The sequence below is a fragment of the Squalius cephalus genome, assembly GCF_949319135.1.
Source record: "Squalius cephalus genome assembly, chromosome: 3".
NCBI lineage: Eukaryota > Metazoa > Chordata > Actinopteri > Cypriniformes > Leuciscidae > Squalius > Squalius cephalus.
Window position 1 is genome coordinate 38107929 of NC_137124.1, and position 22448 is coordinate 38130376.

The 22448-nt window shown below is 37.4% G+C and overlaps 1 protein-coding gene across 2 annotated transcripts in view; it reads right to left on the reverse strand.

The window, feature by feature from the left end:
* The window catches only part of nwd2 (NACHT and WD repeat domain containing 2), a 73203-nt gene that overhangs the window by 41990 nt on the left and 8765 nt on the right, over window positions 1–22448 (reverse strand). For both annotated transcript variants that reach the window (XM_079867303.1, XM_079867302.1), the window contains exon 3: window positions 16781–16869. In XM_079867303.1, the coding sequence (XP_079723429.1) occupies window positions 16781–16869 (89 nt within the window). The remainder of the gene's footprint in view (window positions 1–16780; window positions 16870–22448) is intronic.

The window sequence follows — 22448 nt, forward strand, 5'->3', positions numbered from 1 at the left end:
GGTATTATAAACCAATTAAATTGGGTGTGGGCGGAGCGACACGTGTCGCCCCGCCTAAAAGTGTCGCCCCGCCCCATCGTCCAGACTGCACTCTGGGGTACTACGAAAATTCAGTCAATGGCGGGGAAAGAGTAAAGGTGATTTGAAGTTAATTTCTATGTACATTACCAGTGGACTCGCCAAGACAAAAATCCAGATACTCAGAATTAGGAACATATCTGCTTTCTTTATAAATCAATATTTTCAGTATGTAAAACTATGTGAAAAAAAGTATTTAATAGGCTACTCAATCAAAAGATTAAACACTTCTACAAGCCAAGTATACTTAGAATACTTAATTATACTTTTATGTATATCAAGATTGAGTAAAATTATATTCCAAATATACTTCAACTTTTAAAGTTAAGTATACTTAAGTGCAATTTTAAGTATATTTATGAGAAGTACATAAATTATATTTCTGAGAAATACATAAAAAGTAGACTGAAAATATCCCTACGTATTTTTAGTTTTAAAGAAGTAAACTAATAGCTCACTTGAATAAACTTTTTCGTAAGGGAACTTATAGTCTTCAAGTGACATGGTCAGGTTTGATCATGCTTTGTAATTGGCAGATCACAGTAAATACTAGCCAGAAGTTTTCTATTTTGCTGGATTGTGTTTTGGCTGTGGAGTAAGTGGTGGGAGAACAGAGTGAGTGCAATCAGTCATGGTTTCACACACACACAAACAAACACGCACGCACACGCACACGCACGCATGCACGCGCGCTGACACTCGTGCACAAACACTTACACACATTGAGCTTGATGGATCTTAACTATTAACTAACCAAGCAATTAGAGTGTGACAGAACAGCCCCCGGGAAAGACTGATAACAAGGTATATAGAAGGTTTAGAAGCCCAAACATCTGGACATGACAACACAGACGACAAACACATCCTGCTCAGGTTTCACTGAATGACTGAATGAGGGACACAGGGAGATAATTAGCTTGCATCTGATGCTTTTCAAAAAAACAAACCTGAGAAAATTAATCAAGGAGCTGACAGACACTAAAAAAGCTGTGATGTTCAGCAAAACAATTATATTTTTGGGACCTAAAGCATAAGTTTTGGAAGGAGTGGATGAGTTAGCAAAATCCACCATAGCGTATTAGCATATTCCCTGTATGCATAACATGAGAAATATTTTATGAACACAGCATCTGCCACTGATTCTTTAAATTACGACAGCTGTCATCTACTTTAATGATGCCCATATATGTACAGTAAATGACAACCTAATCATATTGTTATGAACTATGAAAACAGCTCAATTTTAACTGGTATCATGAGCAAAGAACTAATTCAGATACTGACTTCTGTTTTATTGCTTTCCTTAAAGCCCACATCTAAACCACATAGGGCTACACAATCATGTTTTTTAAAGAAAACACATGCATAATGAGTATCATTAAACACAGTATATTACAACCCGGCGTGGAGTAAAAGAGACTGAAAAGCTGTCATTTTCTACTAATAGTGCATCCATAGAAATGATGATGAGGTTTACTCAGCTACTGAGGGCTCTGGCCATAAAATTTCATAACATGAGGCAAATATGACTGTATTTACATAATTGCACAGCTCAAACTGAGGATTTGCAAACATAATGCTCCATAAATCCCAAATGGCTGGTGATAAAGGGTAAAAGAGTATCAATGTCAATGCTGCAAAAGTTCTACATTTAAATTCGAAACTTGCCCTGGTAAGACATTTGAAGCGACATCAAACTAGGTAACCATAGTCTCTCAAACCGAACCATAGGAAAATTCACAGACAAAACAACTCAAGCACTGTTGTTGACAGGTTTTAATATTTTCAGGCTTCACTGCATCTCTAATCTGTCTTCAAAGAACCACGTCTCGCGCTTCTTCTTCTCTTTTCTCCTCGGTTTTCACGATTATACAGAGAACTTTCTGATGATGCCTTGGAGATGGAACGAAAGGGAATGAAAGCATGCAGAAAACTATCAGAGAAAACAACCCACAGAACAGCCTTGAATTAAAGAACAGGCACGTCTTTGCATGTGACTGGAGAAATAAATGTAAAAAAAATCTGCTTGTTATGAACAATCTGGTTTAACGAAAATGGCTAGGCATCTGGTGACATGCTATCGATTACTTAATGGTGACATGAATTTACTGTTACAAAAATGTAGGGGAAAACAATACTGTATATCAGGGCCATATTGGTTAGTTATTGTTTATTTATAGACAGCCGGTTTGGGGTCTGTAAGATTTTCTTTTTGTTGTTGAAAGAATTCTCTTATGTTCACCAAATCTGCTTTTATTTAAAGGTCCTGTTCTCCGTGATCCCATTTTTCAAACTTTAGTTAGTGTGTAATGTTGCTGTTAGAGCATAAATAATGTCCTGTAAAATTATAAAGCTCAAAGTTCAATGCCAAGCGAGATATTTTATTTAAAGGACAAGTTCGGTATTTTACACTTAAAGCCCTGTTTACAGATCGTTTCTGATGAAATAGAACGGTTAAGATTAAATTTTGGACAAATGCTGCTGTCCCGAGAATTTTAGGTTTCTTTCGCTTTCCCCCCCACCAGTAGACTGGGTGTATAGGTGCACTCGAACACTCCTTCCTAAAACACATTCAACTTTCGTTAACAAAGATGTGAAACTCACCGAGTGGTCAGGGTGTCCACTGATATGCTCACACAAAAATCGCTGCAATATATGCTTTCCAACAGGTGTTTTACCATTCGTTGTAAAACTGTGGATCTATTTTTCCAAACACCTCACACCCGTACATTCTTCCGCTGAGAGCTTGAATAATAGACACTCCAGCCCAGTTGGTGGCGATAATGCACCTTTGCAAGCAAACCACTGGCATTTCATTGTTTGCGATCCGCCGTAAAAAAAAAAAAAAACACGAAGAAGAAGAAGAAAACAACCCCTGAACCCCATTTCAGTTTCCGGTGCGGAGTAATACCGTACCTCACAGCACATCCAATGCAAGTCAATGGAGTTGGACAAAAACTACGATAAAACCTGTTGGAAAGCATCTTTTGCAGCGATTTTTGTGTGAGCATATCAGTGGACACCCCTGACCACTCGGTGAGTTTCACGTCTTTGTAAACAAAAGTTTAATGTGTTTTAGGAAGGAGTGTTCGAGTGCACCTATACCACCAGTCTGGTGGGGGGGAAAGCGAAAGAAACCTAAAATTCTCGGGACAGCAGCATTTGTCCAAAATTTTATCTTAACCGTTCTATTTCATCAGAAACGATCTGTAAACAGGGCTTTAAGTGTAAAATACCGAACTTGTCCTTTAACAGAAGTCCCCTTTCAAAGCCTACAGCGAACGGCCGGTTTGGACTACATCCCTCTACTTCCTGCTTTAATGACGTAACTAGAACAGTTTTTTGACTAACCTCCGCCCACAGGAATACACAAAAAAAGGGGGCGTGGTCTTGTTGCGCTCCCACGGAGAAGAGGAAGAGTTGCGTTTGTAGAGTGTGTTTGTCGCCATGTCGTCGAGACACTGTTATTTTCATCCCGGAGTCAAATCACCTTTGTTTGGCCTTCCCTGAGCGCATGCATCTCCACGTTATGGTAAGAGGCGTGACCTTTCCGGGCAACGTGCGCTAAGCTGCTGTCGAATCACAACACAGGAACCGCTGGCACAATCAGAACTCGTTACGTATTTCTGAAGGAGGGACTTCATAAAACAAGGAAGTCATCAGCCCGTTTTTAGGACAGTGAAAACAGCGGTATACAGATAAGTAAATTGTGTGAAAAAAACTGTGTTTTTTTACACGCGAAACATGAACACATGTTATATTGCACACTGTAAACACAATCAAAGCTTCAAAAACACAGGAAAAACGGGACCTTTAAACAATAATACAGTAAAACATACTGTGAAATTTTATTAGAATAAAAAATGAAATGTAATTTATTTTTTATGTCTATATATAAATGTCTTTTTTTAACATAGTGTTACTTAGGAGGTAATTATTAAGTAAACCGTCCAGCTAAATCATTATTTTAGGCTTACCATAGTAGTAATATATAAGGGTAAGGTTCTGAACACAAATTTTTATGAAAAATGAAACAAAAACAAATATCTAATAGTGTGCTTTTAAGGTCCAGAATGTCATACATTAGTATTACAATGTAACATATTACTAATTAAATTAATCACCTTGAACATCGGGTATGATATACTTTTGAAAGAGAAAATTGTTTTTGCTCTTTTTTCATTTATTCTGAACTAGCACACTGACTCATATATAATTACACAGACTACAAACGGCTATACTGTATCAGTAAGCAAAAATTGTAATCTAAGATTCGGTTTGGCATGTGGCTGCCTGCGGCGATCACAACTTCTGCAAAATAGAAAATGTTCATCTAATTGGTAAACACCACAAGAGTCAAATAGTTTGATATCCTGAAGTTATGAGCAGATTTCATGATGAGATGCAAAAGGACTGAGAGGAGGATACAAACATCTTTACAATGCAGTTGTCAGTTTCAGCCTGATGAAAAGGCCCACAGATTCTCCTGAGAAGAGTTATGATTTATCATCCTTCTGGCTTCTGTCTCTACATGAACGTATCACTTTAGGAGAAGACAAATGAGTCCTCTGATGGCCCCCATTAAGGGTCAATTAAAAGAGAAATATGATACTCCAACGTGTATGGTAGGCGAACACTATATCTTACGCTTAAAATGTTCAATTATCGAAAACAAGAAGATAAGAAGGAGCACAACCATCTATGAGAGCAAAAGTTGGAGGGAAACAGGCACGCCGGGAAATGAGAAGAGTAAGATAGAGAAAGACAGAAAGCAAGGAATAAAAAGGCATGTCAGAAGTCCCCTGATTTAAGAGGCTGTTAGCTCCCCCACCCTGGAGAGAGAACCATGTTCCTCAACCCCTTGGAGCAGTCACCAATCTCCATGCCTTCATTTCATCTCACAAACTACCCACAATGCACTGCCCTTGAGTGCCTCTGCAATTAGACTACTGCTATGGCAACCAGCTGCCTAGCCTGCTTGCCTTTTCAATTTAGATTGAGAGAGAGAGAGAGAGAGAGAGAGAGAGAGAGAGAGAGAGAGAGAGAGAGAGAGAGAGAGAGAGAGAGAGAGAGAGGGGTGAGGAGAGAACAGACACATGTTAAAGCCATAAAACCCTTACATCAATCATGTCTATGCCTGGAATTAAATGGCCGATGTTTTTTTTTTTTCCTGCAAATGGCTAATCGATGCATTCCATCTGAAAATGTAGAAGCCCACCTCAATTCCATGCAAATCCATAGATCAACAAGCCAACAGCAAGACATAACCTCCAAACCCTGTGATGAATGAGCGTTTGTATCTCGGTCCTTCTAGCTTTTCATCTCTCTCTCTGTCTCTTTCTGTTTACCCTTCGGTTATTTTCCATCCCTTTTTCTCACCTTCTCATCTGCTGAAGCACCAATGAGTGCTGACATATCCAATGTGCTCTCACCAGCATGGAGCACTTACACAACAGGGCATGAATTCCCAGGGTGACCAGAGGGGTTGGGGTTGGATTCATAACCTGCTGAGGAGTGCGAATGAGCCACCAAATGATGGTTGCATAGGGCTGTGTTCCAGTCCACTTTTAGACACGCACTTGCGAACTACCCTTAAGCAATTCTCCAGCAGTAGTTTTGTGTCTAGTTCGTGATTAAACGGAAATAGCGACAGATATTTTTTTCATATTTTAGCATACATCCAGATGTAACAAATTATTGAAAAAAAAAAAATATATATATATATAGGGCAGGGTCTTGGTTTTATTCATTGGTTGTTGATTGGATTTGGAGATATGGCTGTTGCACTTAAAAATAAATGCAAGCATGAAGTTGATTATGGAGGGGCAGGGTTCAAGGGTACTAAATGATTGAAGAATTCTGCCGTATACGTCATCAGAGAAGTCTGTCATTTCACTTGGAGATTATGAGTTATGACATTTTAATGAAAGCTACACTGTAACTTTTTTTTAAATGAACAAAATTTAAATAATGAGCGAGTACAACATAAAACCATCTCCCAAATAGTGTTTCCCTTTCGAATGGGAACTTGCACTGCGTCCCGGCCTAGAGGACACTATGGGGAATGCTTTCAGAGTGACCGGTGTTTGAAGTGCGTATCCAAACACGACAATGACATTGGCCGGCGACAGCCTGTAATGTTATAGTGTTTCTAGAGGCTAGTACAATGGAAACCAGCACAAAATTCTTCAAGAAGTGTGTGCCCCCGCGTCAGAGGTATCAGACACCTGGGGATTCGCATGACTTGTGCGTGAGGGAACCGGGTTACATACGTAACCTGAGACGATATTACAGATTGCATTATTAGGACAGTTTTTATGTTGTTAGTGACATTCATACTGAAGGCAATCTTCTGTAACCATGGGCACAGCGCTGCACTTCAAGCCATCAGATTAATTCGCGCAGAATAGCGAAGCCAAAGCACAACTCACGTAATTACCAAAACAATGTTCCTCCTTAACATTTAGTTTTATGCATCAACTGCTAGACGGTCAAACATTACATAGTAGCTTTAAACATTACGTGTCACGGAACTGAGGAATCAAAGACGGCAGGCAGAAATGAGGGATCCAAATGCAGGGAGATTTTAATGAAAATAAACAATCATAACATAATTCAGGAACAAAATCACTCTGAGGAAAAACAAAGAAAACACGGGAAACCACAGAAAACCTGCATGACATAAAACAACGACCGACAGAGAACCAGAGAATACAAGGGCTAATAAACAGAGGAGTAAACGAGCTTAACAAGGTAAACTGACACACCTAATTAGTCAAACAGACTAATTAATATGGAAAAAACTACAACACTATAACCTGGCCACATGAAACAGGACACAGGAAAGAACACAGAAACGAGGCACAGAGAAACTTCAACATAAAAGTCATATAGAGCACAAGACACAGAAGCAGATCTGACATTACGAGGTCAAATTGTTTTTTTGTTTTTTTACATATACATGGTTCACAATAAAATCTATAACATGCAATTACAAAATGGACAGGGTAAAACAAAAACTGGGTGCTTCTCATTGTTAATTTTGGCATCCTTTCCTTGCTTCCTTTCCTTCCGTTTTAGCTCCACCCCCTTAGGATGCGAAGAAAGAAAATGAGAACAGAAGAATCGAAGGAATTAGTGACGCTTGAGCGACCAAAAACATCCCAATATACAAATAAGCCTATTTGTATATTGGTATGTTCTTGGTCACTCAAGTGTCACTAAACAGCGTATGTTGTTGAAGTTTGATTATTTAAGAAATTCATATATAATAATAATGAAGCAAGATGCCCTGTTGAAAAATGTGTGATATATGGTTTATTTAAACTGCAAAATTATTATTATTATTATTAAATTATTGTGACATATGTGAAGGGGAGGAGAATTTATACGTGCGTCAGGCTTCTCTACAAGAAAGTCTTCCGCATGGGATCCACCTGTGTATCCTCGCTCATAGCCTCTCTGGAAGTCTCCTCGCCTCCTCACGTAGCAGTTAGAGAATTGGAAAGTCCTTCAATATGGCTACCTTTGATCAGTTTCCGGGTCACAGACTGGAGGACGGAGGAGCAAGGAAACGAAGAAGCATCAATTTGAATATTGAGAAGCTCCTCTAGTCGGGGTTTATTTTGCAATAACAACCGACTGGATGTGCATTATCCTTTACATTTTATTTGTTAACCAAATAGTATTTTTTGGAACATGTTATATTTTTGTAGTTTCATAAATTGTGTTGTGTGTTGCAACTGTTTTACTTGTTTATACTTTCCTGAAGAGACTATAATAAGCAGTTTAAAGGCACACTATGCAGTTCCCGTTTTTCTCAAACAGCGACCCCTAGAGTCGCGGTGGAGTACTTGTATTTAACGTTACTGTCGTAAATACCACTCACGCAGTGCCGTCTCTGCACTCTTCCGACCGCGCTTTCTTCGTTTTCTCCGCCGACTCTACCATGATTCACGTCTGAAATGCGTGCTAGTGTCTTCCATAGAGGCTGCTTCATATGTTGTTGATGTATGTGACGTCGTGCAGTAAAGCAAGTCGTGATTCTCACGAGATTTGTCGGGCGACACATGCTATCGGGATGATTCACCCTACTATGAGTTCGTTTACCATCTAAATGATTTTGAAGCTGTTATATTAAGGTACAAATCTTGCATAGTGTGCCTTTAATTGCAGGTTCCATACTACCTAATGTAGTGTGACACCATGCCCCACAACTTAAAGCATCAGTCTTGTGTTCAGCAAGATGAACCTAATTACCATTATCACTCTCAAAAACTGTATGAACATACAAATGCTTTTCATATGCTTTTCAGCATCTTCTGCGAATCCAACTATTAATACATGTGTTTGTATGTATATCAGTTGGTTCAGTAGGCTACCTGACACATTTAGACTTGACTCCAACCCTGTAATCAAACCTCGCCGTCGTCATGGCAGCCAAACAGTATTACCAGCAATGTGCAAGTGCCTACAGCTCTTTTGCGCTCTCATTGGATTATTGAGCCCATCATTAAGAAGTGTTGTTAGAATGAAAACAGGATTTTGTGCTTATGTGTGTGTGTGTGATGTGTGAAGACTGGGCCTGTGTTGATGTGATCAAGTTGACTGGAAGCTAATCAGGAGTTAGTGAACAGATTACACAGTTGTTCAAATGGTCAGTTGATGTTTGAGTAAGACAGTGAGAACCTCTGTGGCCAGCGAGACGGTCATATGGGGGAACGAGATCTTATATTTTTGATCTCTTTAAGCTTTGTTGTGTTTACAGGAAAATAAACAATTAAAGATTTTAAAATTGTTTGGGTTCCATTATTACATTAGAGGTCGACTGATATAACGTTTTTGTGTCAAATTTGTTTATTATTAGGATAAACCCCTTGAGATGTATCATCTCGTTTTCGAGGGGGTCCCTTTTACAGATTAATGGCACTGATTGTCGCTTTGTTGAACTATCAGTTAGCTCTCTTTAGATTAATTAAAATCACTGAATTTTTTTGAGACATAACTATGATCATCCAACGTACTTTTGATTATCCGATCAATAGTCAATAGTCAAGTCAAGTCACCTTCATTTATATAGCGCTTTTAACAATATGAATTGTTTCAAAGCAACTTTACAGTGATAATAGGAAATTACAGTAACAGAGATTGTTTTGGCTTTACAGCAGCTCTAGGATAAAGTTATTGTCCAGCTAAAGTTAGTTTTGATTGATTGATTCACTTCCGTTGCGAAGATCATTAGTTATTAACTTAGGGGCCACTAACACGACACCGCTCTAACAGAAAACCCTCAACGCGCTCCGGCCGCCCATCCGCACAAAACAGTGCCTGGTGGCTCGAGAACGCAGTGTTGAGAGAACCGGGCTAATATGGTCATACTTCCTGGTTCTGGTAAGAACTCGAGCTGCTGCATTTTGGACCAGGTGTACTTTGTTTATTAAGCGTGCAGGGCAACCACACGGAAGCAACAATAGTTAGGAAGCGGTCCACTTCATCAAAATAAAGTGTTAGCAGATATTAGCAGACAGTCTACTTCAGAGATGGGAAACTTTGGTCCTGGAGGGCCACTGTCCTACAGAGTTTAGCTCCAACCCAGAAAAAATCACCTGCCTGTAACTTTCTAGTAATCCTGAGGACCTTGATTAGCTTGTTCAGGTGTGTTTGATTAGGGTTGGAGCTAAACTCTGTAGGACAGTGGCCCTCCAGAACCGAAGTTGCCCATCCCTGGTCTACTTATACTCTAATGACTGGAATTTGTCATTTCAATAGTTAGCAGAATGTCTAAAGTGGACTATCAAAAAAATGTATGTATTTTATTTATTTTAATAAGTCATTATTGTTCATTTTCTCATTAAGTAGAAAGTTTTAATTGATAATATTGATTTTAAAAACTATCTGTGATTAAAAACAATCTGCCATATGTTCCAGTTTTAGTTATTAAAATAGGCAAAAACAACTTTCGGTTAACCTTTAATATAAATATATTAGAAATATATTTTGCAATCAGATATCTAGATATCATGATATCAATTAAGGTGAGGGTAAAATCTCATAACATATAACCAACTGTAATAAACCATAAATTATTGATTAAAATACACAGAAGCAGAAAACCAAGAGTAAACACGATATGCATGCTTTGTGTAAAAAAAAAGTAACTAAAAAATAAAGTCTTATCATTATAAGTTGTCATATAAAGAAGGTTTATGCTGTAATTCATTCCCCACATCTGAGAAGGTCCCATACTGTCATGTTACAGTGCTTTCAGGCCTGATATCCCACCACTGCTAAAGGGATTTACTGTGTGCATGTGTGCTGTGACTGGACTAGGATAGAGCCTTCCATAGATGAATACACACACACACACACACACACACACATACACACACAGAGCTCACACATGTACACAGCCACACTCAATCCAGCATCCATCCCTCTCAGGGACGTCACAGGAAATAGAATCAAACAACGGTGACCAGAAAGAATCGCAATTTGCCACATCATATTTTCTGGTTGAGAGAACTCTCTTCTTTTTATGTCTGTCTCTCATTTATCTCTCTCACCTTCTCTCTCTCTCTCTCACCCCAGTCGTTTCACTGTTTTCCTCTCCTCTCTGACAATAACTTTGCTTTCCTGTCAGTTTATATTAAATAAAAATGTGATAAATTAAATGCAAAAGAGTAATTTATTAGCCAACAATTATTTGGCCAATTTATTTAATATTTAAAATAATAAAAACCTCCTTAAAACAAGACACATTTACTTTTTTCATAAAAAAAAAAAAAAAAAACTCTTGAATTAATTTTGAAATATAAATTAGACCTTATGAATATCAGGCCACAAGACGAAAGTTCTGCAGTGATCAACAACATCATGGGCCCTATTTTAACGATCTGAAACGCAAGTGTCAAGCGCAAAGCGCAAGTAACTTTGTGGGCGGGTCTTGGGCGCTGTTGCTATTTTCCCGGCGGGATAAATGACTCTTGCGCCCGGCGCAAATCTAAAAGGGGTTGGTCTGAAGTAGCTTCATTATTCATAGGTGTGGTTTGGGCGTAACGTGAAATAAACCAATCAGAGCGTCATCTCACATTCCCTTAAAGAGCAGACGCGCTTGTTCTAAAGCGGATTCCTATTATAACGGCGGATTTGCCAGGCGCGCGCCAGGAGCGGTTCACAGCCGAGGAGACCGACTTTCTCGTCAGGGACGTTGGGGATGGAGAAACACACCCAAATTAACTTCGGTTATACAGGCATATGATAATTTGGGTAAATGTGTAAGCTAGATGTATGCTTTTATAATAAACTATCTATCTATCTATCTATCTATCTATCTATCTATCTATCTATCTATCTATCTATCTATCTATCTATCTATCTATCTATCTATCTATCTATCTATCTATCGTAATAATGTATGATTTGCAAAAATGATAACTGCTGCGTCTGTGTGTAGATGAGAGAATCAAAGTGTATGCGCGTTGTGCACACGCTACATTGATTAAGGCCAAGCATGCACCCTTAAAATAGCATATGAATAACATGCGCAACGCGCCACTGACTTTAAACTGTTTTTTTTTTGGCGGAATTGTTTTCTAAACCTGTAAAATAGCATGAGGGAACCTTTGCGCCGGAACACGCCTCCTCTTTGCGCTGAACCACCCCGGGGAGCGCAAGTGTAGTTAACCGACGTGCGTCTGTGGAGGGAAAAGTCCGCTTTGCGCGGGTGCAAAATAGGAATGATACATGCGTCGGTGTACTAAGTCAATTGCGCTGGGTGCAAGATAGGGCCCTAAATGTCTCATATCAGATTATCAAAACATTAGGCCAAAAACTATAATGATCTGTTATAAGCCCATTGGATATATACTCATTTAATTCAACTTATAAACACTGAGATCTGAGTCTCAGCAATAGAACATGACAGTTTCAATGGCAATTTTTTATTCACAGTTAAAGACATTTTAATTTGACCAGTTACTATGGCTACTGTAGATATCTGATGGATTCATTCAACACCCCAAACATGTATAACACAATGGATCAATGAATAATTTGGGGTAGATGACTGACCTTGATGTCTCATCTCACTTTCAAATCAGTCACACCTGATGTGACTAAGCTGTCATGAAAGGATAAGCAGTTATAGAACGGCTCATCTATGTTGAAGGATGAGACGATGATAAAGCCAGGTCACTTAATGCTATAGAGTGTTTGTTAATGTCACCAGAATTTCCAAAAACAAAGACTGTTTCCAGATATGTAATACTAGTATTCCTGTAGCTAAAACATTAGAGCATGGCGCTTACAATGCCAATGTCATGGGTTTCAATTCCCCGGGAAAGCAAGAAGTGAAAATATGTGTAACTTGAATGCATGTGGTGGTATAGCGCAAATCTTGAGCTGAAGCGGCTAGTATGCACATTATAAAAAACACCTGTCCTTTTGAAGTATTCTTTCTTTCTTTATATTATTTTAAAGGTCCCATTGCATAGATTATTTTATTATTTTAGAATGTTTCCTGGGGTGCCCTTATAATGTTAGTATGTTTTTTAGATCAAAAGATGTTATAATTTAGAAATAAAAGGCATATTTCCTAGCATGATTTTAGCCTCTGATCTGAACTCTGTTTGAAGGGGCGTGTCTGCTGTGAGACTTTAGTGTAAACGCCCACTGCTGTGATTGGCTGACATGCTTGCATATGAAATATCTCGCATTACATGTGTAACTCTCTCGAAAACTTTTACTATTACAGCTATTATACGTTTTTACTATTACAGCGAATTACTACTATTACTATTACTACATTACTATTTACCATTAACGAATCGTGAGAAGTTTTTTAAGTATTTAGATCTATTCCCATCACATAAAAGGTTGCAGTGATGAGCACTGAGCAGATGACAGCCTGTTGATCGCGTGAATGAAGATCTTATCATTGCAACGCAGTTCCTGCACTCTCACTAATGATTTCACCAATGCAAACATGAGGTAAGTACAGTAAGAGCTTCGTTGTGCAGCGTAACAGCGTCATTGATCTCATAACGAGTTTTGGCAAGTGTCCAGATAAACTCGCGCTGTGTGATAGACAGCTTGGGCGATTGGAAAGGGATTGTTCTTTGATCACTTTCTGTATATATATTATTACAGTTTTTCTCAGTCACTTTGGTACATTTCTCACATCACTATTTACATTTGCACAACAGTTAGTTCAACCTCCACAACATTTAGTCATTTGTGCACATCATAGTAGCAGTTTCTCATTCCTTCCAACAAATTGCAAATGCTTTTGGACATGCATCAATTGCTTTCATACAACTCTCTGCTGTTTTTTAACATTATCATTTGCTTATGTCATGTCAGTCAAAATTAACTATACTTGTGAATGCTGAATAGTCATTCCATATAAAACTAATAGTCCTCATTTCATTGCTTGAGTCATTACATACAAAAATGTTGAACTAGTTGTCAAAATCTGTCAAGCAAATTTTACTCATTTTTTTTTATCTATTTTTTTCCTGAAATTGAACAATTTCTCTCAGGTGAATCTCAGCTTTCACTGATGAGGAACGTCTGGATGTGCATGAATGACTACAGTACTATGTATGTTGTATGTTCAGTTCCAATATGTACTGCAATATTGTTTACAGTTGTGCACAGCTCTACCCAAAGGGAGTTTATGTTTGTTGTAAATACGGGTGTATTTTTTCTTTTGCACAATGCTGTGAACAAATTAGAATATTGCAAAGAGCATATGCAGTAAAAATGTGAAACTTACATATTCAGTGTCTTGTACTCAGTTACCTCACTAAATACAGTAATGTGTAACTTTACTGTATTTTTCAAATGGCTGTGAAAATAGTATATAGTGCTGTCTTGAGCATTTTCAGGTAGTGTCACCAAGATCTGACTTTTTTGCATTGGAAAACATTTACAGAGTAAACTGTCATAATGAAAACATGACAAAGCCATTTGACTATCTTGTTCATAAACAATGGTGTCAGGACTTTTCATCTTGATGACACTGACACTTTCATTGACATGAATACTTGCTTTTGAGGAATGAGCTATCCATTTTGAGCAAGTGACACGCTTTTGCATGTTATCAACTAGGTTTTGCAGTTTGTACTAATTGTTTTGAGAACTGCATTAACTGTTGTGCAAATGTAAATAGTGATGTGAGAAATGCACCAAAGCGACTGAGAAAAACTGTAATCACAGTTTAAGTAAGATTATTTTCATCCTACTAAGAGAAACGATGTGAAGTTGGTATTTTAGTCACTGGCTTGATTTACTGATGCATAAGCAGTATTGAACGACTTTGAGAGAAAGATTATCTGTTTGAACTTGAACAATTACACATCAGACATTCACATAACCCACTGGTTCTTCAGAGGCTTGGATGAAGGAACTAAAAAAATACTTTTGTGTTCATTTGTACATCCAAACACTGAGCAACTGCCATGCTTCGCTCGTTTGCAAGCCATGATGTCTCTCGTCTCGAGGAAAAAACAATATCGCGCTCGCGCAGCTCATTTTCTCATGTGCGGACCAAATTCTCTTTGCTGGCAAAGAAGAGAAAGGGGAGGTAACCTTTCCTCTTATGACGACATAAGGGGAAGATTTCTAGATTCGCCCGTCTGAGCTTTCATTTTCTCAAAAATACCCAGGGCTTGGTTTACACCCATCAAAACGTCTAGCCACTGGGGGACCATAGGCAGGCTAGGGGAACTCATATTAAGGTTAAAAAACCTCATAAAGTGAAATTTTCATGCAATGGGACCTTTAAACAAGAAAAGATAAAAATAAAATAAAATATAAAAATACAATAAGTATGTTGCAACATACCGAAGAAAAAAAACAATATCTATAAAGTATTATAAAAAATAATTACAATATGTCCGAAAAGGAGCGAGATTAAGTATTAATGTAAACACAGCCATTTATGTCTTAAGTCTATGTAAACAGATGGGAAAAAACAGATGCGTCAAATATGTGCAGTGAAAATGCAGCCTAAAATAACTGCTGCTGTCTATAATAATTACATGAACTAATTCATAACTAGTAAATAACTAGATAATAGCATTAACTAAACCATATTACATATTACAAGAAAAAGAGAAAACCCCACCGCACTTGGCGGATAACTTTAGATTTAATAAGCCATTTAGAACTGAGCATGTTAGACTCTTTAATGTTAGACATTAAAGAAATTCACAATAAAGCTATTTCACTGGCAATACATTAGTTTGTTTTCATTTCTGAATCAGTAATAATGTATTATTTTGAAAAATCATGCTGTTAAGACAATGCTAATAATTGAATTAGTAATTTGTTTCTTTGTTATTTATTTTATTACTGATTGTCTTGAATAACTTGAGTAACTGTTGTCTTGAATAACTATGTTTACTGGACTTTTGGAAGGTTTAATGTTCCATTTGGTAACATCTGGTAACATCTGTACTCACATGTGTTCAATAACTTCTGGTGGCTGTGGTACTGAAATTGGAAAAGAAACTTTTTTGGTACTGTGACTAAAGAGATCTCAAAAAAGCGAGAGATCACGTGCTCTCTGTTGAAAGTGAATGGGATCACGTCATTTTGATGTGTTGCTTGCAGCATGAACGGGGCTTAAGGATGCATGTTATTGATCTTATTATGAACAATTCATTCGTGCGTTTTTTAATTTTTTTATTTTATTTACCTCATTATTTTTTATCAAAATGTCTAAACTCTTCTAGTGAAACGTCAAACTTCTCTCTTGTGACTTGAACTTGCCCTTAATTGCAATTGACTGCAAGCTCACATTCTGTCTCCTTCAAATCAACAACACATTTTTTTTCTTTTTCGATAATCCGTTTCATTCAGACGTATGTCACAATACGAAAGAAAAGATCTATCGCTACTTCCATTTCATCACCAATAAATTAATGACACTGTCAATTTAAAAAATAATAGCCATTTTTCATACTGTACAGCATGATTGTTCACTATAGGGTTCCTTGTACTTTCTGCAAATTAAGTTGGGACAAGAGAAAATATTGTGACAATAAACATTTTATCATTAAAGCTATTTAAATTCAAAATTTAAAAGCTACAAAAATGCAAAGAGTTTTTCTTACAATTTTAAAGAAAATGAAGGATTATCACAATTTTCAATGTTACTACATCTAAATGTCACTAAGCATCATTGTCAGCTACATCTAAAAAAAATCACAGAATAGGTTTGAATTTAACAAGGCATAGACTTATACATGAAGATCTGTTACTTGAGGGGGTGGTCTTGAAATCAGGTCAAGCCCCACACCAATGTAGCCTCAGTTAAATCTCAGCATGCTGTCTGCGCCAATGGCCACGGTGCCTCTTCTAAGCATTTAATTATCAAATTGCATGATGGAAATCTCCCCACTGCTCCATTCTCTATGACAACAAACATTTGCATTGTAAATATCACTCCAAAGGAGAGGAGGGGAAGAGAGAGATGGATTCCGGGCCATGCTCCCGAGGGCGAATATAAGAGAGACATGCTTTCGCCTTACATGAGCATATCAGTGCTGAGATCACATAATAGTCCCTGAGAAACTTTATCTTTCCAGCCCACAGAGTAAAATCAAAAAAGGTAGAAGGTTAGGAAAAAAAAAAAAGAGAAAGAAATCTGTTTGTCTTGAGCTTAATGGTTGCTGTAGAGTATTTACGGCTGTATTACCTGAAATTCAATGCCATAGTTCTCCCTGCAGAAGTCTCGTAGTTTGGGATAGACATGTTCTTTCAGAGCATTTCTCTCTGCTTCTGTATCTGTGACAACAAACAAAACACAAACAAACATGAATATTCAGAAAGGGAAAATCTGTAAATATTCATACATCTTTGTATGTAAGTCTTAGTTGCCAGATTTACTAAAGACATGCAGTGAAAAATTAGCGCTGAAAAGGCATGGACAGGGTTATTTTTGCGGCTGACCTTATTGCATATGCATTTGTAGGACTTTCCCTTTCAGACACAAAATTTATGGGAGGAGAGTATTTAAATTAATCATGCAAGGTGATTTATTAAGGTTTGCGCTCGTCAATGTACTGGTAGTTGTGCCATTATTTACCACCCAAAAAAAGCACGTCTTAAACCAGACGCTACCTGGTAGATTGCGTTGGCGTTATGGAAATGATCTGACTGCGTCTGTGTCCTTTAATTTGCGTGTCATCAGTAGATCTCGTGCATTAATTCTCCACTCCCATCTGTGCTGTTTTGGAATTGCGCTCTCACACTAATTTGCCCTGTTTAGTAAATCTGCCCCTTAATCTGTATATGGATTTATGAAGAGTTCAGATGCAAAAGAACTATATTATTCTTATAGAATAATCCTTTTTATCAAGCTTGTATATTTAAGTTCAGCAATTTCACTTAAATGACAATTAATAGGCAATCTTCATTGCCATTTAAGTGAAATTATTGAATTTAAATATATGAGCTTGATAAAAATCATTCTATAAGAAAATTTCAGATGGCATTTAGAGGCTTTTGCATCTGAACTCTTCTTATTCAGATTTCTAAAAAAGGTGCAATTACAAAAAAGTGTGTCAATAACAAGGTACAGTGATGGTCTTTGATATTATATCATAGTTTCAATTCAATATATTCGGTATTTTGCAGTTTGGGTGTGAGGTTTTGTGAATTGTGTTAAGTATTTTGATAAAACCAGCCTAGTTAGCAAAATTGTGTGTTAGCAATTGGAAAAAACTGTAAAAAGAAATGCATCAAATTGCCTAACACAGATAGAGTTTTCTGAATGCTTCCATTTTGTAAAAATTATGTGCTACAGAACTAGTAACAGTACAGTACTTCTATTTTTCCAGGACTCAGAGACGATGAAATAGAAGAAGCCTGTCAAATATTTCAGTTGATGTGTGCCAGCGGGGAACAGGCATGCAAGAGGATTTTACCCCTCTGCCTGGCTAGGGCTAGTGATGTGGACGAGATTCTCTGGCCTGACCCAGACCAAAGACGGGATGCTGAGGCGGAATAATATATATATATATATATGTGTGTGTGTGTGTGTGTGTGTGTGTGTGTGTTACTATACTGTGTAGTACATTAATGAATAAAAATGTGGCAATGTATCCATTGGTTGTGTCTTTTGTGTTCATCATGTGAAAGGTTTGTGAGGGGGGGAACCACAAGCAACATAACTTTCCAGTTTAGGAAATGTTGTTTTAAATTTATTGCACCAGTGTGTAAGACTATGTTGTAGTGTCTGTGTTTGTGAGGGCTTGTGTGTGATGTCTGAGGGCAAAGTTTGGTTTTTCACTAAGAGTGAATGGTTTTGAGTGTAGCTTCATTTTGACCTGAAAATAGGATGTTTGGTAAATTGGGTGAGACGTTATGGATTTGCTTTTACTGTTTTGAGAATACAAGGCAAATTAAGTTTTTTTTTTTTTTTTACTTTTCATCTAATATTTATATTTATTTCAGCCTTTTTTTAATAAATTTTTAATAGTTATAGCTTAATTTTTAGTTAAAAATAACAACACTGTTAATGAATGATTACTGTAGTCATGTACCGTGGTATTTACATAGTACTTCAAACAATTCTATGGTGTTTCTGTCCAAAATACCACTGCAGTTCTTTCCCTCTCAGATACTTTCCATCATATGCATGAATGCTTATGAGCAAATCACATACAAACACTTCCAAACATCTCTCTTTTAGTCCCTGTCTTTTGCTGTCACTTCAACACTCTGTTCTTTTCTCAGGGGATAGCTGCCAGCAAGGCTTGAAAACAGAGATTCCCCGGCTTACACTAGTCACTACTGTTCTCTGCTGCTAGTAGCAGAGCAAAAACAATCACGACGTCTGTGATCACATAGACAATCTGGGATTCAAAACCTGGAAATAAACAGAAAGTTGCAGGATTTTGAAAATGGTTGTTTATGAAATCTTTCTGTTCACGAGATGACATAAAACTAAGAAGTATTCAAATCAAATAAGTAAATCAGAGACACTGATGTGACTTGTCTTGGTTCAGATGGTCAATGTTCTTCTTCCGTTGAAGATCATCTCAAATCATGCCGGAGAACCTGATGATCAGGTATGACAAACAAACTTCTGCAGTTAAAGGAGAACTCCGGTCAATTTTAACATTGAGCTCATTTTTTTGTACATTTGGAGTGCTGTCAATACAGAGAACAATGACAAAAATCGGTGTTGCCTACACCGTGTTATCCTCTTTTTAAAATTTGCACCCTGTTGACTTCAATGGGGCAAGTTTTAAACCTGCTTTTAGCCTCTTAACATCCTTGATGTGTCATTACAAGTGCCCAGCCATGTGAGTGATTCCTTCAGAGTGAACACGGTGAATCTGACTGCAGTAGATGTGAAAGATATGAATAAAAATGATATTTATTTAGCCAGCGCTCATACCTGTATTTACATCCTGTTTTCGGTCAAAGTCCATAGTAATCGATTGTCGAGTTCACGCGCATGATCATAGGTACTAAACCAATGCGCGTGAACTCGACAATCGATTACTATGGACTTTGACCAAATGTACAAATGTACAAAAAAAATGAGCTCAATGTTAAAATTGACCGGAGTTCTCCTTTAATGCAGCCTGGCTGTCATTAAAGCAAAAGTCATTAAATTATTCAATTATTAATTAATTTGAACAAAAGTGTTACATAATACAAATGCAAAATAGCAGCATTTCCACTAATGCCTTCAGAATCTTGCACACAGCAGCAGTGTATGTCGTTGAATATTACATGATGCCCTTTGTCACAGAAAGTCAGGGCAATATGAGACAATATGAGAGTTGACACATTGAGGATACTCAGCCTTACTGTATTTACTACTGTACACAGCTGCTAGTACCAAGGCAAAAATAAACAAACACTCTCAAACACCCCCAGTACCCTATTCACAAACCAATTAAAGCTGCAATTACAAACCTTTGACACCTAAAATAGTCTCTTATACGAATATGAAATTTGCTTTGATAAGATGACACTTTGATTTCAAGGTCGCATAGTAGATGATGCTTACTTAGTCTCTTTTTGCATCTTTCTTTCCCTTTCCACATCCTCTATGCCTTTCTTGGTCTGCTAAGCTTTGATTTACCTTGGAATGAGTTCGAAGGGTAACTGAACTTGATTCTGAAGCATGGTTTTCTCTTCTACTTGTCAGTATCAGTTTGCTATTGGTCAGGCTCTCTGCTGATAGTTGATATTTCGACAGAGAACGGGAAAATCAGACTGGAGAGCTCTCTGTGGAAGATGAGGCCAATCATGTGCTCTGAAACCTCTGGGTACAGGCAGCAAACACAGCGTGTCACAGCTCACTACAGCAACTCTATCTGTGTCAGCCTAGTCAAGATTTTTGGCGGCTTTCATGTTTTAAATCTTTTATAACTTTCCATTCAGTTCTTTTTTGGGCTGTCCTATAAAGTATCTAGTCTCAGCCTATTTCTTTTCTCTTTGCACTATATTTTCCTGTGCAATGTTTTGTTCTTTTCCAGACTTTCTCAGTGATAAATGCTTTTTATCTTTCTATACTTTCATCTTCTTTTCACCCTAACAAAAACGATAAACTGACTATCCAAGCAAGCAAAGAACTTAAAAACATGTGGTCACAAAAAGGTAGAATTATCTCGTTCACTTTCAAAACCAAGCAGCTTTCTGTTCAACACAGTGAATTTACGTGACCAACTTGAACCCGGTGTAAAATAAGCAAGGGGAAATCTTTCATCCTCACGTGAAATTCATGATTGAAATGACTGGATTTCACTTACAATACTGGTCAAACAACAGTAAAAGTGACCACACCATTAGACATTTTATATAAGCACAAACGAAACAACAGAGGAGCTTAAACCTGTAACATCACTGGGAAGCTTCTTTTAAAAAGGTTATGGTCTTATAATGAAACGTTGAAATAATCTCCCCACATGCAACAAACCATCCCCAGAACAAAAGAAAATCTTTAGACCACTTTATTGTCCAGTTAGTAGACAAGACACGCATAGACTGGCAAAACACCAGGGAAAAGCACCTCGTAAGTAGATACTTTCATATAGTCATAAATGAATTAACGTGCCACGCACTGGGGAGCACTTTATACAGTGCATTTCCATAACAGATTGAAGCTTTCAAAGTGTATCCATCAGGAAATTGTGTCAAAGATATAGGTTTGAAATGTGCATAGAGAGAAAGAAAAAGAAAGGAAGAAAAATAGAGAGACAGAGAGAAATGATAGAACCATCGGCTATATGAGCCGCTGTACTGGCCTTCACATTTACATGTTGCATGTTTGAAGTGTCTGATATGATTGAGAATGATAAAGAAAGATATAAAAAAGAGGAGAGAAAACTAGTGAGCTCATTCACTATGGGGGTGGGTGGTGCCAGTAAAGCTTTTATTGAACCAGATTGCATTGAATGGATAAAGGAAGGAAAGCGAGGAAAGATGAAGGAGGGCGTCGTGAAAGGCTGTAAGAAATAAAAGACTTGAACAAGACTTATAATTTCTATAATAAAGCCTTGTAGCCCCAATCAAAGCCTGAAAGGCTGACTTTAAACATCTCAGATGTATAGAAGAATTCGATTTTTTTTTAGCTCCCAAGCATTTAAAGTGAACTTTAAATTTACTTTAAGCGCACATTGCAGGATTTAAAGTCTGTTCACACACAGAATTCATTTTTGCATTCATCTGTTGGTTTTCAATTGTCTTTCTGTCTAAACATATGCTAGATGCTAGATTTTTGACCATTAGAATGTATCACATGGTTTTCTTTCTAGATCTTTTTTTCCCTTTTCACTCGCTCTATGCCTTTCTTGGTCTGCTAAGCTTTAATTATCATTGGAAATCTGAGCTTCTTTGCCATTTTATATGCATTATTTCAACCCTTCTGAAGCATACTTTTCTCTTCTACTTGTCTGCATCAGTTTGCAATTCTTTAGGCGTTCTTTATTCTTTTCTGTGCGTTTCAGTTAACAGGTCAAAAAATGTCTAGATTTTTTGAAACGCAATAACGCATTCTGTGTGAATTTAAAAAAAAAATGTTTGGGTTAGCAATCTTTTGTCAAAAAGGAATAACTAATGTCACAATCCCTACCCTCCAACCACCTGGCTCCATTTTGGCATGTATTCTAATGTTTCATGTGCCAATCATTTTTCAGTTAATAAAATCATGTCCTGCAACATATTTCTTGTTGAATATTCTCGAATGTACAGAGCCCTACACAGCCAAGAAATTGTGGCTACAAATTAAGAATTTGTTCCCACAAGTTATATTTACAAACCTACATTTTAGAACTGAATGGTATGGTCTAGCAAAAATACACATTACCATCAATGACATTTCTTTATATTCACTTAACGTTTTA